General features: G+C 36.8%; 1 protein-coding gene across 2 annotated transcripts in view; it reads right to left on the reverse strand.

Moving 5' to 3' along the window:
• The window catches only part of Aplip1 (JNK-interacting protein Aplip1), a 72,585-nt gene that overhangs the window by 13,927 nt on the left and 44,183 nt on the right, over window positions 1-14,475 (reverse strand). For both annotated transcript variants that reach the window (XM_081727628.1, XM_081727627.1), the window contains 2 exons: window positions 7,561-7,737; window positions 1,811-2,094 (listed from right to left, as the gene is read on the reverse strand). In XM_081727628.1, coding sequence (XP_081583754.1) covers window positions 1,811-2,094; window positions 7,561-7,737 — 461 coding nt within the window. The remainder of the gene's footprint in view (window positions 1-1,810; window positions 2,095-7,560; window positions 7,738-14,475) is intronic.

Below are 14,475 nucleotides of genomic sequence, written 5' to 3' on the forward strand. Positions count from 1 at the left end.
CGTGACGAAATACATATCATGATTGATGAAATATGCACTTTTGGATTGTGTATACGTGGCTTCCTTTACACTGATAAGAACCGCCATCCACAGTTTCTGGAATTCGAAATAGGGCCTATTGAAATTTAGCTTTTTTGCGATTTTGGACAGCCCTAGCTCTGAAACTATGCACTTTTTCGCCATAGGTCCATGTGAACTTTTTTCTTATTTTAATGTGAGGAATCGCCTCTTAGAGGTTGTTAGTATAGTTCATTAACACCCTGTGTATATATATAAACACTAAGATTAGTGCACTCACCTACTACTTATATCCTTTTTTAACATATACATTCTTCTTAATTGGATTTGTAGTTCTAATCACTTGCGAGATTTATTAAATCAGTATTATAAACCTAATTTTTGTATGCACACCCTTACTGCATTTTTTTTTTTTTAATTTAATGTATTCAGAATGTATTATGTATATTAAAAATACAAGGTGTGGCTATTATTTCCAGGACTGCACTAATAACACCAGAACAGATTATGTGAAAAACGTATCCTTTTAGTATGTTTCGAAGTAATCCGCACCTGACGTAATACACTTCTGTGCTCCACTGTATAAGTTGTGGAAACAACTTTTAGTCCTCTTTCGTAAGGCTCTTCAATGTCGACATCACGTGGTTATTGATGTCTTCAACATCCACAAACCATGTTCCTTTCATCACAGTTCTGAGTTGTGTGAACCAAAATAAAAGTATGCGGGGGCCAAGTCAGGAGAGTATGACGGATGATGCAGCTCCACGACCTCATGCTTGGCAAAAAACCGTTTGCTGGCAACGCAATGTGGGGCGGGCATTGTCGTGCAAGAGAAACCAACTCCCATTATGTCGAAATCTGGGACGTACTCTGCGAATTCTTTGTCGGAGTCGGGCAAGAATTTCTGCGTAATACTGTCCTGTAACAGTCGTGCCAGGTGGAACAAATTCATGATGAATAAATCCTTCACTATCGAAGAAAGCGATTAACATGACTTTGACCTTTGATTTTTGAAATCGAAACTTCTCTGTTTAGAGGAGCTGGGAGAACGCCATTCTGCATTTCGTCTCTTGGTTTTAGGGTCGTATTTGTAGCACCAAAATTCGCCACCCGTTACTATCTAATCCAGGAAAACATGGTCAGCGTCAGCATTGTGGATGAGTTCACCACACGCATTCATTCTAAGTTGCTTTTGTTCGTCCGATAAACAGTGCGAAACAGACCATGTGTTTCCCTAGGTCTTGCGTCAGAATTTGGTTAACCATTTCTTTGTCGATGTTCAGTTCACTGGTCAGTATTCGAATAGGCATTCGCCGATCCGATGTTACAAGCTCGCGAACTTTCTCAATTGTTTCAGGCGTACGCACGGAAATCGGCTTTCCGGTGTGGGCGTAATCTTCAATACTTTCGCGCCCGTCCCGAAAACGTCCATACCATTCAAATGGTATGGGATAATGCTTGCTCACCATACACTTGCTTCAACATTGCACGTGTTTCTATCGCACTTTTGCACAGTTTGAAGCAGAATTTGATGTTCACCCTTTGCTCCATTTCTGCACTTCCACAACACCACTTTATCACTTCGACAACAATACTGCACCAGATACGTTTCCACGCGTCTTTCCCACCCAAGCTCTTGTTTTCAACTGGCGTGAGCCTCGGGGAGCATGTGCAGATGTGCTACCTTTCGGATACCAGCAGCGCCTCTCTCGGGCGAGTGTTCGGTTTCGTGCTGTGACGTCAGTCTTGGATACTAATAGTCACACCTTGTATTCCATATATGTATACTTACCGCAGGTTTGCTTTTATCCACCATCCTAATACCCTGATCCGACACTTCCAGAATGCATGCGTGAGGTTTCTGTGATCCGTAGTCCCCTCGTTCGACGATCTTCTTAACAGCCTGACAAAGCACTTCGTTTCCTTTATGATATAGCGTTTCAATTGATCCCAAATAACTTAAAAGATACCGTTCTTTCTTCACTTTCGTCACATTCGGATCAAAGTCACTGTAGTCCATATCAACTACATATGCCGAAGGAAATATACCCTGTCTCCCCGTTCGTAAATTGACTCCTGAAATTAAAATAAAATTTAAAAAAAAAACTATATAAATCTCGAGTCTACGTATAAATACTACTACACTAGAATTATTTCTCTAAGTTATAAATGAATATTTACAGGCTGAAATATGAGGTGAAAGACCATAGCTAGTCACCCATTCATTTGCTGAAATGAGATCACGAACTCCAAACTAATCACCCATTTATTTGCTAACAAGAAACAATGAACTCCAAACCCATCACCCATTTATTTGCTGAAAAGAGACACTGAATTCCGAACTAATTACTTATTTATTTATTTTATCTCAAACATAGGCAAGATATAATTAGCTCTTTATTTATTCAGCTGCACAAATTGTGGCATAATTATGTAGAAAGCAGGGGGAAGACTGTAATTCAACTATTATTACATGTTTCTTCTGAATCTTGGAAATACTGTACGAATTCGATATGATGGAGGCCGAAGAGAAAGGTCTACTTTAAACCGCTTGATTTGAGATTTCTAGAAATTAAATGTACTCCAAATTCACAAGTTAGCCAATCCAAAAGTACGAGAGTTACCCAAATCCGAATATGCCAATTAATCTGCTTTGCACGGAATCAGAACGGGAACTTCACCTAGTTATGAAATGTAACTAATTAGTGAGTAACCAATATTGGCATTTTGTTTAATAATATGATCAAATTTATCTATAGCATTACTTTAAAAATTAACCAAACCAAAAACAGTTCCAAGTACTACGACGTTGCAAATCTGAACAGAAAGTACATAATAATTAAAATATATAGTTTACTTTATGACAGAGTGCACACAGAAAAACATTCTCAACACTGAAACCTACTTAAAGTTTCGTAGATCAAAGAAACATCATTTCCAATGTATATTTTTTGATAATTTATAGAGAGTCGTTATCAAGAGTACAAGAACGAGGTAAGTTGATTTTAAAGGAGTAAAGACAAAATTTTATAAGAATTCAACTATTATACCAACGCCGCAATACAAATCAATTCCAATTGTACACTAAAATAATAATAAAATAAAGTACGGTAAAATATAATATAAACACTGCTTTTTACTGGGTGTTGCGTTGGAATTCTATGGTAGTATGATTGTTAAATTTAGTAAGATCTTATATTTACACTCTTTCAACCATTTTATCTTCCTTTCGTTTCTTATTATCTTTGATAATGATATGCACATTAGCAGTTGAAATATATATCAGGAACCATGTTCCTGGAACGAAGGGTCGGTGTCAAATATAGAAGTAGGCGTGGACAAAATAGAACAGGTGACTAGTTTTCGATACCTGAGTAGTATTACTAGTGATGATATGAAATGTGAACGTGAAGTAAAAGCAAGAACAGGAATGACAAAAGAAGCTTTTAGGAGGAAGAAAATTCTATTTTGTGGGATCCTGAATAAAGAGCTGAGAAAATACTCATAAAATGTTTCGTGTGGAGTATTGTACTGTATGGATCAGAAACATGGACATTATGCAAAAAATTACAAAAAACGGCTGGAAGCTTTTGAAATGTAGGTGTGGAGAAAAATGGAGAAAAATAGCTGGATTGAGTGGAAAACGAATGAGAGGGTGTTACAAATGGTGCGGGAGAAAAGAACAATTTTAGTTATTATTAAGAAGAGGACGAGAAATTGATTGAGACACTGGCTAAGGAGGAAATGTATCACGAAGGACGTGCAAGAGGGTATGGTGGAAGGAAAGAGAGAGAGAGAGACGAAGGGGACTACAATTAATGGACGATTTAGGCGGCTAACGCAGGTGGGGATCGACTGACTCCCGGGATAAGGAGTCAGCCTCTACCAAGTGTAACGGCCTTTTCGGAGGGCGGATAAGCAGGTGGAGGTCAGGACACCTTCTTGTTCTTAGGAGGGGAACTGTCCTAAAAGGCGGATGAACCATCAGGTGGTCAACGGCATGGAGATGTGGAAAGGAAAGGGAATACTACCACATTATCTTTTTCCCAGAAGGGACGAAGGAAGAGAACAAATATAATGATGGTTCTTCCTGACGTAAAAAATTCTGGAGGTAAAATAGTCCCCCGTTCGAATCTCCGGGTGGAACTACTCCGGGAAGAATCATCAGAGGAGAAAATAATAATAATAATAACTTTCATTTCAGCATAGGAACCTGGAACGTACGGACTTTACGACGTATGGACGGATTTGAAAATTTAAAAGTGGAAATGGACAAATGTAAAGACACATACTGGGCTTAAGTGAAGTGAGATGGCCAGGAAAAGGTGAGACAATATTGGGAAATTACACAATATTCTATTCGGGTGGCGTTAAGGTGGCGAGAATGGTGTTGCGATAGCAATGGAGAACGAAGTAGCAAGAAGTGAAACCAAAGTGGAACGCTGCAGTAACCGCTTAATGTTTGTAAAACAAAGTACAAAACCAGTGGATATTGTGGTAATACAAGTATATATGCCAACAAGCGACCATGATGACAATGAAGTAGAAGTACTATATGATGAGATTAGCGAAATATTGCACCAGGAGGGAAGAGGTAAGGTCAACTTTGGGAGTAATGGGAGACTTTAACAGTGTAGTAGGAGAAGGAGCCGCAAGTAAGGTGGTAGGACCATTTGGACTAGGTAGAAGAAACGAACGGGGCCAAATGCCTATCGACTTCTGCAGGCAAAAGGATATGGTGGGGACGAACACGTGGTTTAAGAAAAGAAAATCCAAGCTGTACACATGGAAAAGTCCACAGGAGATAAGAAACGCTACCAAATCGATTACATTCTTATGAAGCAACGTTTCAGGAATAGTGTACAAGACGTAAAGACACTACCAGGAGCGGATATCGATTCGGATCACAACCTCCTAGTGGCGGAAACGCAAACCTGGTTAAAGACAATCAAGGAAAGTGAGAGGAGAAATCGAAAATGGAACTTAGCGTCTAAGAAGTATGGACAAATTCTGTGTGATTGGCGATATGGTAGACAATGCAGAAAATAGTTGAGGAAAAGTTAAACAGACTCTACTTGACACACTCCACAATAACAATGGCAGAATGGAAAGAGCATCGAGAAAACCATGGATAACTGAAGCGATGTTTAAGAAAATTGAAGAACGCGGAAGGGCGAAAAGCACGGACATCAAGAAATACAGAAGGCTGAATAATGAATTGAAAAGAAAGACGGACAAAGCCAAAGAGAAGTGCATGGACCAGATATGTGAAGAAATAATGGAACTTCAACGGCGCGGCAGATATGATCTGATGTATCAGAAAGCACAAGAATTAGGAGGGAAAGCTAATAAATGCATACGCACATTTGGAATCGAAGATCAGCAAGGTCATGTAGTCACTGTCCATCAAAGGATTCTTATAGTTTCGGAGGAATACATAAAAGATCTATATGACCAGAAGAATCGCCCCAAAGATATTGCGTTTGAAGCAGAGGAAGAGGTGGATGATGAAAAAGGACCCAGCATATTGAAAAGTGAAGTAGTACCACCCATCAAGGACATGCGAAGGAGAAAGGCCACTGAAGACGACGACATACCAATAGTTTACTCAAGGGATTAGGACACAATGCATTGAAAGTACTGACTTCCCTTATTAACAAGATCTACCTGAGTGGAGAATGGCCAAAGGGTTTTCTTGATGTTACAATGATTGCATTACCATAGAAAAAGGAAGCAAAGAAGTGCAGCGATCACAGAACTATTAGACTTATTTCCCACATGGAAAGATAATTGCGCGACATACAAAATAGACGACTGGAAAATAAGATGGAAGAGATGTTGGAGGAAGATCAGTGCGCATTCCGGAAAGGAAAAGGCACCAGAGATGCCATTGGGTTGATGAGAATTATCTCAGAACGAGTTCTGGACGTAAAGGAAGAGTTGTGTTTCTGCTTCATAGACTGGCAACAAGCTTTCGACAGGGTCAATTGGACGAAACTTTTTCAAATACTTAAGGAAATAGGGATCAACTGGAGAGACGGACGGCTCATTCGCAACCTGTACATGGGACAACAAGTCAAGATACGCTTGAATGAAGGAGAAACCAATAGTCTGGAGATTGGAAGAGGACTCAAGACATGGATGTAGTATGTCGCCCCAATTATTCAACATTTACAGTGAATGGTTAATGAAGTAAGCATTAACGGGAATTGGAGATTTTAAGAGTGGAGGGCAGATCATTAACAAGAACAGGTAAGGAGATGATACAGTTATTATAGCTAGAACTGAAGAAGGACTACAGGAGTTGATTGACAAAATAATTGACACTGGAAAACTATATGGAATGGAAATCAACATCGAAAAATCGAAAGTCATGAGAATATCACGTGGAAATTCGCCCTTACAGGTCAGAGTAGAACAAAGAATACTTGAAGAGATCGATCATTTCAAATATCTGGGAAGTATTTTGGCGAAAGACACGTACTGCACCAGAGAGATTAGGTCGAGAATTGCCATAGCCAAAGAAACATTTAGTAAGAAAAAAATCACTCTTAACTAGAAGCCTTAATATTGGCCTAAGGAAGAAGTTGATCAAGTGCTATGTATGGAGCATTGGACTTCATGGTTCCGAGACTTGGAAATTACGGAAGTTAGAGAAGAAATATTTAGAGAGCTTTGAAAGAAGATGGTGTTGGAGGAAGATGGAGAAGATAAAATGACAGAAAGAGTAACAAACGAAGACGTTTAAAAACGAATAGGAGAGAAGAGGACGTTTCCAGCCACCATCCTTCGTAGAAAGAACAATTGGATTGGACACATCTTGCGAAGAAATTGTCTTCTCATGTCGCCATAGAAGGAAAGATGAAAGGAAAGCGACGAGTAGGAAGAACATAACTGATTGATGATTTGAAAATATAGAAGAAAATATTGGGAGTTAAAAGAGGAATCTGAAGATCGATGAACGTGGAAATCCAATAGTTCCAGGACCTGTTAAAAGGCAGAATACTTAATAATAATAATAATAATAATAATAATAATAATAATAATAATCAAAACAAAAAAATCGTACGTGAAGATGAAGAGGTTATCGGAAGACCGTAAAGCATGAAAGATTCTCAGTAGCAGCAAGTGACCTGCCAATAATGGCAAAATACCTATGATGATGATGATGATGACGTTTCTTGAATCTACATAATTACAAATATTTTTAAATCCACTGAAAAGGTTTGTGGCTCACTGAAATGTTCTCACCAGAAAGCAATGTTTTAAATATATATATGAAAAAAAATGAATGACTTTTTTGTCCAGTTGTGTGGGAAAGAAGCAATTCCCACTGAAGAAAGAACTTAATTTGCGTCGCAGAACAAAGTATAAACTGAAAATAATAATTACTGTCTTTACGAAATATACAGAGCGTCCATAAAAATTAATTCTGAAGCGGTGGCGGTTATACCATTTCAGTTTAGTAGGTTTCTTAATGCAGAATAGAAACTACAGTTTAGTGAGTTCTTTAATAATACAGAACAGAAACTGCCTCCTTACCTTCACACCATAAATCATCCGCCTCTTTCTGCATATAAATTGGATCACCTATTTCGATTTCGATTTCATCATGATGTCGAGGCACGAACTTATGAAGCCCTCTGTGAGTAGCCTCTAGAAGTTCTAGATGAGTGAAAGGCACTCCTCCACTCGATGGGGAAGTAGGAGATAACGAACCTGCAAAAGGGGAAAAGAAAAAGCTTCCATTAATTAAGAAAAATTACGTCGTCCTTTAACCTTTAACATGGTGGCGACAAAAATTACGGGAAAGAATTTCTTCCTGATTTTTCCCGGTTTTCCAGAACATTTTTGCTGATACGTAATTAGCCACATGACTGTTTCATGTTAAAGGACAAACAAAGACAAAAAAAAAAAAAAAAAGTCATGATGATACATAAGTCATGTTTCTCCTTAATTAACAAGAATAATTAACCCGCGATCAGTCGCGCCTTATGGAGTAACGCCATCTGTCGCGTGTATAGATTTTTTCTAACACACCATTTTATCTTTAATGCAAACACGAAATCCATTCCGGTATAGCTGCCCAATCCCTACCAATTGTACCAAAACAACAATGCATGAGATGGGGAGGTATTTTAAAAATAACTTCAGTGAAAAAAGAGACGAAAAAAGTTATAGCTAAAAGTGTATTATTGTTAGATTTTTTTCTAACGGCAGGACCGATCGCGGGTTATAAAATAAAAACAAATACAGCATATATTATTATGAAATTATATATCACTTGCCTAATAATAATTCCTGAGTAAAAGAAGAAATTAAACAACTTCCCTGAAACTTCAATCTGTAACTTCAGTCATATGATGAAGGTTACGTCACATATGAAAGGATAAAGTCACTCATAGAAAAAGGGTGCATGTATGTACATAAAACTAACCGGTATACCGACATATCTTTAGAAAAATACAATAGTAATAAACAAACGCTGTCTTTCCTTTTCAATATTTTAGTCTTCTTAGCTTCAAGCCTGTTCAGAATGATCATCTTTATTTTTCTTATGTTCAGCCTCTTTTCTTTTCTTTTCCTCTTGCTCACGTCGTTGATTTGTTATTTCTACAAAATGAGCATTGAGCATTTCGTGCATAGTGAATCATGAATTTGCTTATGGAATAGATTCTCAAGGCTACCGAAAGAACCTACTGAATCATACACAAGTCTGTGTGCTACTAAAGTTTGTTCCTTTAAATTACCTGCTGCGCGTTCCACATTGATTGGAAATCCCTCTTTCTAAATTTCAATTTTCATGAGAGAAGTCAATACAATTTTAACATCTCTTAAATTATTGCATTTTCAAGTATTCAAATTATTTAGCCAAAAAAGTCAGCCAAACGCTGACCAGTTCTAAAATGTTAAATTATAACCGTTTTACAATCTGGATTCGAAAAAAAAAAAAAAAAAAATGTAACCGCTACACAACTCTACATGCTCCATTGCCATTTAACTCGTAGGAAAACTAAATATTCTCCAAACGTATTGGAACGAGCTAGTTTCATCTTCAGTGGTAAGGTAACAAACATAAAAACGGATGAGAGAAATATGGTATAGGAAATGAAATACATACCACCAAATGAGTGTAACGTAAAAAATGAGTAGTAAAAAGAAAGAGCAGAGCACAGTGGACGAAAGAAAGAACTGAGCTTGAATGAAGAGTGGTGTCTATGTTATGTCACTGTTGCGAGAACAAAAATACAAAAGTAGGTAGTAAGATTATTTCAATGTTGCCAGATTCCAAATTTGCCAGAAGCCGGTTTATATTTATGAGTAAAGAATGATTCTTTAACTTCTGAACCTATTACATTAACCTGTCTTATATTATATGTATATTGCTTCAGGAGAAGTGACAATCCCAACATACTCTCTTCTTGTGACTTTTTTGTTTGTCTAATGTGTCCTTTAATTTGGGTGTTAATATTGTGCTTGGTTTGATCTATAAATGAAAATTCACATTCACACTCAGCACAACAAATACCTGACTTCCTTAGTGAATAAATAAAATAACTTTTAATGCTGGTGATATTTTCTAACTTTTTGTGGGGTTACTGGAAGCAGATATGTTATGCTTTGCAAGAATACGTTAAATTTTTGTCGATAATTGTGGAAAACAAGGAATTTCTATCCAAGTTTTTGCTTCTTTAGAGAATAGTTGTTTTAGGAACTTGCACCGATCTACGTATTTGATTAAGTCATTTTTGTAATGTAAGCAACTTATAACCGTTCTTTTGTCCTGTTTGATATTAAAACTGTATTTCACCATTGAAGTCACTTGGACAATAACAAATTAGTAATGCCCTATGAAAGATTCCTTCAAATATCGGCTTTGCAGTGGTGGATACACATACTGCTGCTGTATGTAAGTAGTGTCTGCAGTGGATTTTTATACATTTGTTATAAATTTATTGTGCGATCGGGTAATCAGTAAATCTAAAAAAGAAAGACTGTTCAAATATTCGTAAAACCGTATTTTCATCATGTACAAGTAGTAAAATGTCATCGGCATAACGATAATATCTAATATATTTACATGTGCCCTGTTGTAAAACAGACGTTAATTTGAAACAATGACAGTATCGGAGATAGTGTGCTCCTCATGGCTAGACCGTCATTCTGGGTTTGGATTGAAATTGAAATACATTGGTTATTAAGCAGACCTCAAGCTGTCGTAATAAAAAATGAGTTTCATAGGCAGATGTACCATTTTGTAGTAGCCAAGGTTGTGTACTATTGATAGTAAGCTCCAACGGTATGAACGGATACATACCAACGTCTATGGATGCAGACAATATGGCATCAGCATTTACAAGTGAAGACAACTATTGTTTACCATCAAGGCTATTTTTAACAACATATTTAAAACCACTGTTGTAATCGTTAAGTTTTGTGTATAGCCATTTGGATAATAAGTACGCTGGATGGTTAAAACCTGATATGATCGACGAAGGGAAATGTCGAGCTTGTGCACTTTTGGAATGCCATAAATAATCGAGAGACGAGGTGCATGTATTTTTACCTTATCTTTTCAGGAGTCAATCAATAGTGGAGAAGAATCAATTATCGATTGTACGGCTTTTGTGATCTGTGGCAATGAGTTACGCGGATATGAAACAAAATTGCATTTCTCAGCTATTTTTAAAATACCGGAAGCATGTCTTTGTTTCGAAATAATTACATATTGATCTCCTTTGTCAGCCTTTAGACGCCATATTTCATATTTGTTAAGAAATTTTCTAAACTGTGTAATGAGCCCTTATACGTGGGGGTACCCAAAAGAAACCGAACTAATTTTTGGTGGGGATAGCTTTTGTAGTACCGCGTTTTGCTGCTAGGAGCGCAAAGAGCAAACATTCCTGAGTCAGTAAGCCGAGTGTCGTCGCTGAAGAAGGTCAGAACTAGTTTCGGCAGAGTTTATAGTAACAACTGTTCTGTGTAATCATCGTTTTTGCAATGGTTGAGCTTCCTGAACAGTATGCAGCGGTGAAATTCTGCTTTTTGCTCGGAAAAACTGAAATAGAAACTCTTGACATGTTACAAACGGCGTACAAGGACGATGCTACAGGGAAAACTCAAGTGTTTGAGTGCTTTTCTCGTTTCAAAAATGGTGAAATGTCAATTGATGACAAACCTCGTTCTGGTCGTCCTTTCACGACCCAAAACACTTGAAAATGTTGAAAAAACTGTGCAATCATCAACTAAGATCGACGACGGATCATTGAAGAAATTGTAGAGCTGTCTGGAGTGACTTGGGAGTTCAGTGCAGCGAATTTTGACAGAAGATATGGGAATGAAAAGGTTAGCTGCCAAATTGGTGCCACGACTGCTGACTGCTGAACAAAAACAAGGTCGCGTGGAAGCATGTTGCGCTTTGAACGAAGGGTCCCGAAATGATCCAGACTTTTTTTGTTTCCTAGAATGAAAAGAGACATGAAAGAAAATTGTTTTGCTGTTGTTGCTGAGGTGAAGAAAAAACGATGGAGCATTACAAAAGATGAATTTAAACAAGGTTTTGAAAAATGGAATAAAAAGATGAGACAAGTGTATTAGTGCAAGTGGAAAGTATTTTAACGGGTTTTTGAAGGTTTGTACTTAAAATGTGAATAAATAACTTCAATAAATAAATAAATAAATAAATAAATTCGGTTTCTTTTGGTACCCCCTCATACATAAGGCTGATTATGAATACGGTCCTATTTTTCTATGTGACTACAGGAATATTTTGATATTCACTGATATGAAAGACTACTGAAATATTCAGAGGGAGATAATCAGCCAGATGTAGTTCCACAGACGATGTTAATTTCTTGGAAGATTCTGTGCTGAGGAAAGCAAAAACTTCTCACCGAAACGTCCACAGTTCGATAATTCTGGCCGCTTTCAGAATAAGTACTTTTTAATGAGTTTAGTTACATCTTTGAAGGTGAATGGAAAAGTTAGTGTCAGATATAGAAGTAGTAGGGGAAAAAACAGAACAGGTGACTAGTTTTCGATACCTGGGTAGTATTATTAGTAATGATATGAAATATGAACGTAAAATAAAAGCAAGGAACGGCGAAAGAAGCCTTTAGGAGGTAAAGGAAATACTATTTTGTGGGACCTTGAATAAAGAGTTGAGAAAAAAAACTCATAAAATACTTAGTGTGGAGTATTGTACTGTATGGGACAGGAACATGGACATTACGCAAAACGATTGGAAGCTTTAGAAATGTCGGTGTGGGGAAGAATGGAGCGAATTAGCTGGGTCGAGCGGAAAACGAATGAGAAGTATCAGAAATGATGGGAAACAAAGAACAACTTTAGATATTATTAAGAAGAGGAAGAGAAACTAGTTGGGACATTTGCTAAGAAGGAACTGTATCATGAGGGACGTCATAGAGGGTATGGTGGCAGGAAAAACAGGGAGGGGCGAAGAAGGCTATAATTGGACCATATAAAACAGAAGTCGTATGTGAAGACGAAGAGTTTAGCGGAAGACCATGGAGCATGGAAGCTTCTCAGCTGCAGCAAGTGACCTGCCAATAATGGCAGAATACCTATGATGATGATGATGATGATGAGTAACATCTTTGTTATAGGTTTAATATTATAATTATTTGTTCTTATATTGATGATAATTTGTAATATATTGTATTATCATACATTTTTCTTTCTTTCTTTTAGTTAAATGTATCAAAATAGATTTTTACCTCATTGGCTATATCATTCTGTTTCCCTTACATTTCAAGGACTCAAACGCTATTTAGTTATAATCGCTAATGGAAGGTAAGAAAGACATATTAATTTGCCCTAATACTCACCTGAAAGTATTCTTGTGACGACCAAAATCTTCGCATGATAATCAATATTTCGAGCACGTTTTTCGATTGCTGATCCTCAGGATAGTGTTAAGTACTAAAGAAACGTGCTCGAAAATTTGAAGATCATTTGAAGACTTTTGGTCACTTCAGGAATACTTTCAGATCAGTATGGTGAACTAAATCTAGTTAATTTTCAGTTCCCGCAAACTTTCTCGCATTTGAAACTGATTCTGAAATAGTATAAACAAGAGACAAGTCTAGTAAGTATTTAACTATTTTACTGTTTGTATATTAACGTAGTTTTATGTATTAAATAATAAAGCACAAGTATTTACTTGTAATGGGTTATTTATTTCTAATCTGTTATATTTCGTTCTCTCTCCTTTCTGGGAACTTCTTCGCACAGGTATTTTCTCAGAATAATACTGAATTACTTATATTTACATTCTTGTGACTACTTCTTGGTGTACGGGAAAACTCCCATTTTCAGTTAAAACAGTACGGTATCGAAAGCTTCAGAACTTTCAAAGGAGTGCATATCAGCCAAACGTGGCTGCACGAGCTCCCGCCGGGAATCGAACCCGGGTATCCCACGCCAAAGCCACGTACGCTAACCACCTAGTCACGAATGAGCTCTAAAACTAAAGGAATAGATGGTATATAACAATTAATACTTCCTTCTTTTATATTAACAAATGGAGGAAAAAACTAACTCTATGGCTTATGAAACCCAAAGGTTCAATGCCACGTTCACAAAAGCTCTTTACTGATTTCTGTTATTAGTCAACTGGATCCAGTTTCTGCTTTGTATTCCATTGAGGAAATAACCGATTTTTAACAGACCAATTAGGTTTCTTTTTTCTTTTTCTTTTTTTTTTTTTTCTTTTTACCTCTGTGACTTTCCTAACAACCCAACACTTGTTTCGTTTGAATCTTTTTTCCTAAAGGCAGATTTTTGATAACTTATTATCCTACGAGTTTGAGCAATTAATCCAGTAGAACAAATGGGATTGCCAGACCTTTTCCTTGTGGTTTAGAAAGGTATGAAAAATTGATAAGAAACAGGAGTGAATCTCGACTGAAAACTTAGGAAAATTTAGATTATGAACATCATATATACAAAAAACAAGTACGTAATTAATTCATTACATAGATACTCACGAATATCTCTTAATTAACACTCCTTCTATAAACAGACACTTTGATTTGCTATAGTACTTTAAAAAATAAAATATTTGACAGATAATAATTTAACTGCCAGAGGGCACTATATTGCTCTGAATTTCTCTATGCTTGACGAGGGATTTCCCTGAAGTTCTTTTATAGAGTACTGCATGAAGAATTAAAAATAAAATTTCCTTATTTTTCCATTTCACATTTTAAAAATTAATTGTAAAAGGAGTCCTTAAATAATTGTATCTTCGTGACAGATCTGTATCAACCACTGATCTCAATTGTAACGACACCAAAGGGACTTAATAATGATGTCGTTATAAACAAGATCGTTGTAATCGATATGTCTAATATTCAGTACCAAGCATTGACGGTTGGCAATAATTAACTATCTGACCCAGGGTTGTTGGAATTTTCTCCAGCCCAATAAAACACA

This window comes from Thermobia domestica, chromosome 10 (genome assembly GCF_964235325.1).
Source record: "Thermobia domestica chromosome 10, izTheDome1.hap1.1, whole genome shotgun sequence".
In the NCBI taxonomy this organism is placed as follows: domain Eukaryota; kingdom Metazoa; phylum Arthropoda; class Insecta; order Zygentoma; family Lepismatidae; genus Thermobia; species Thermobia domestica.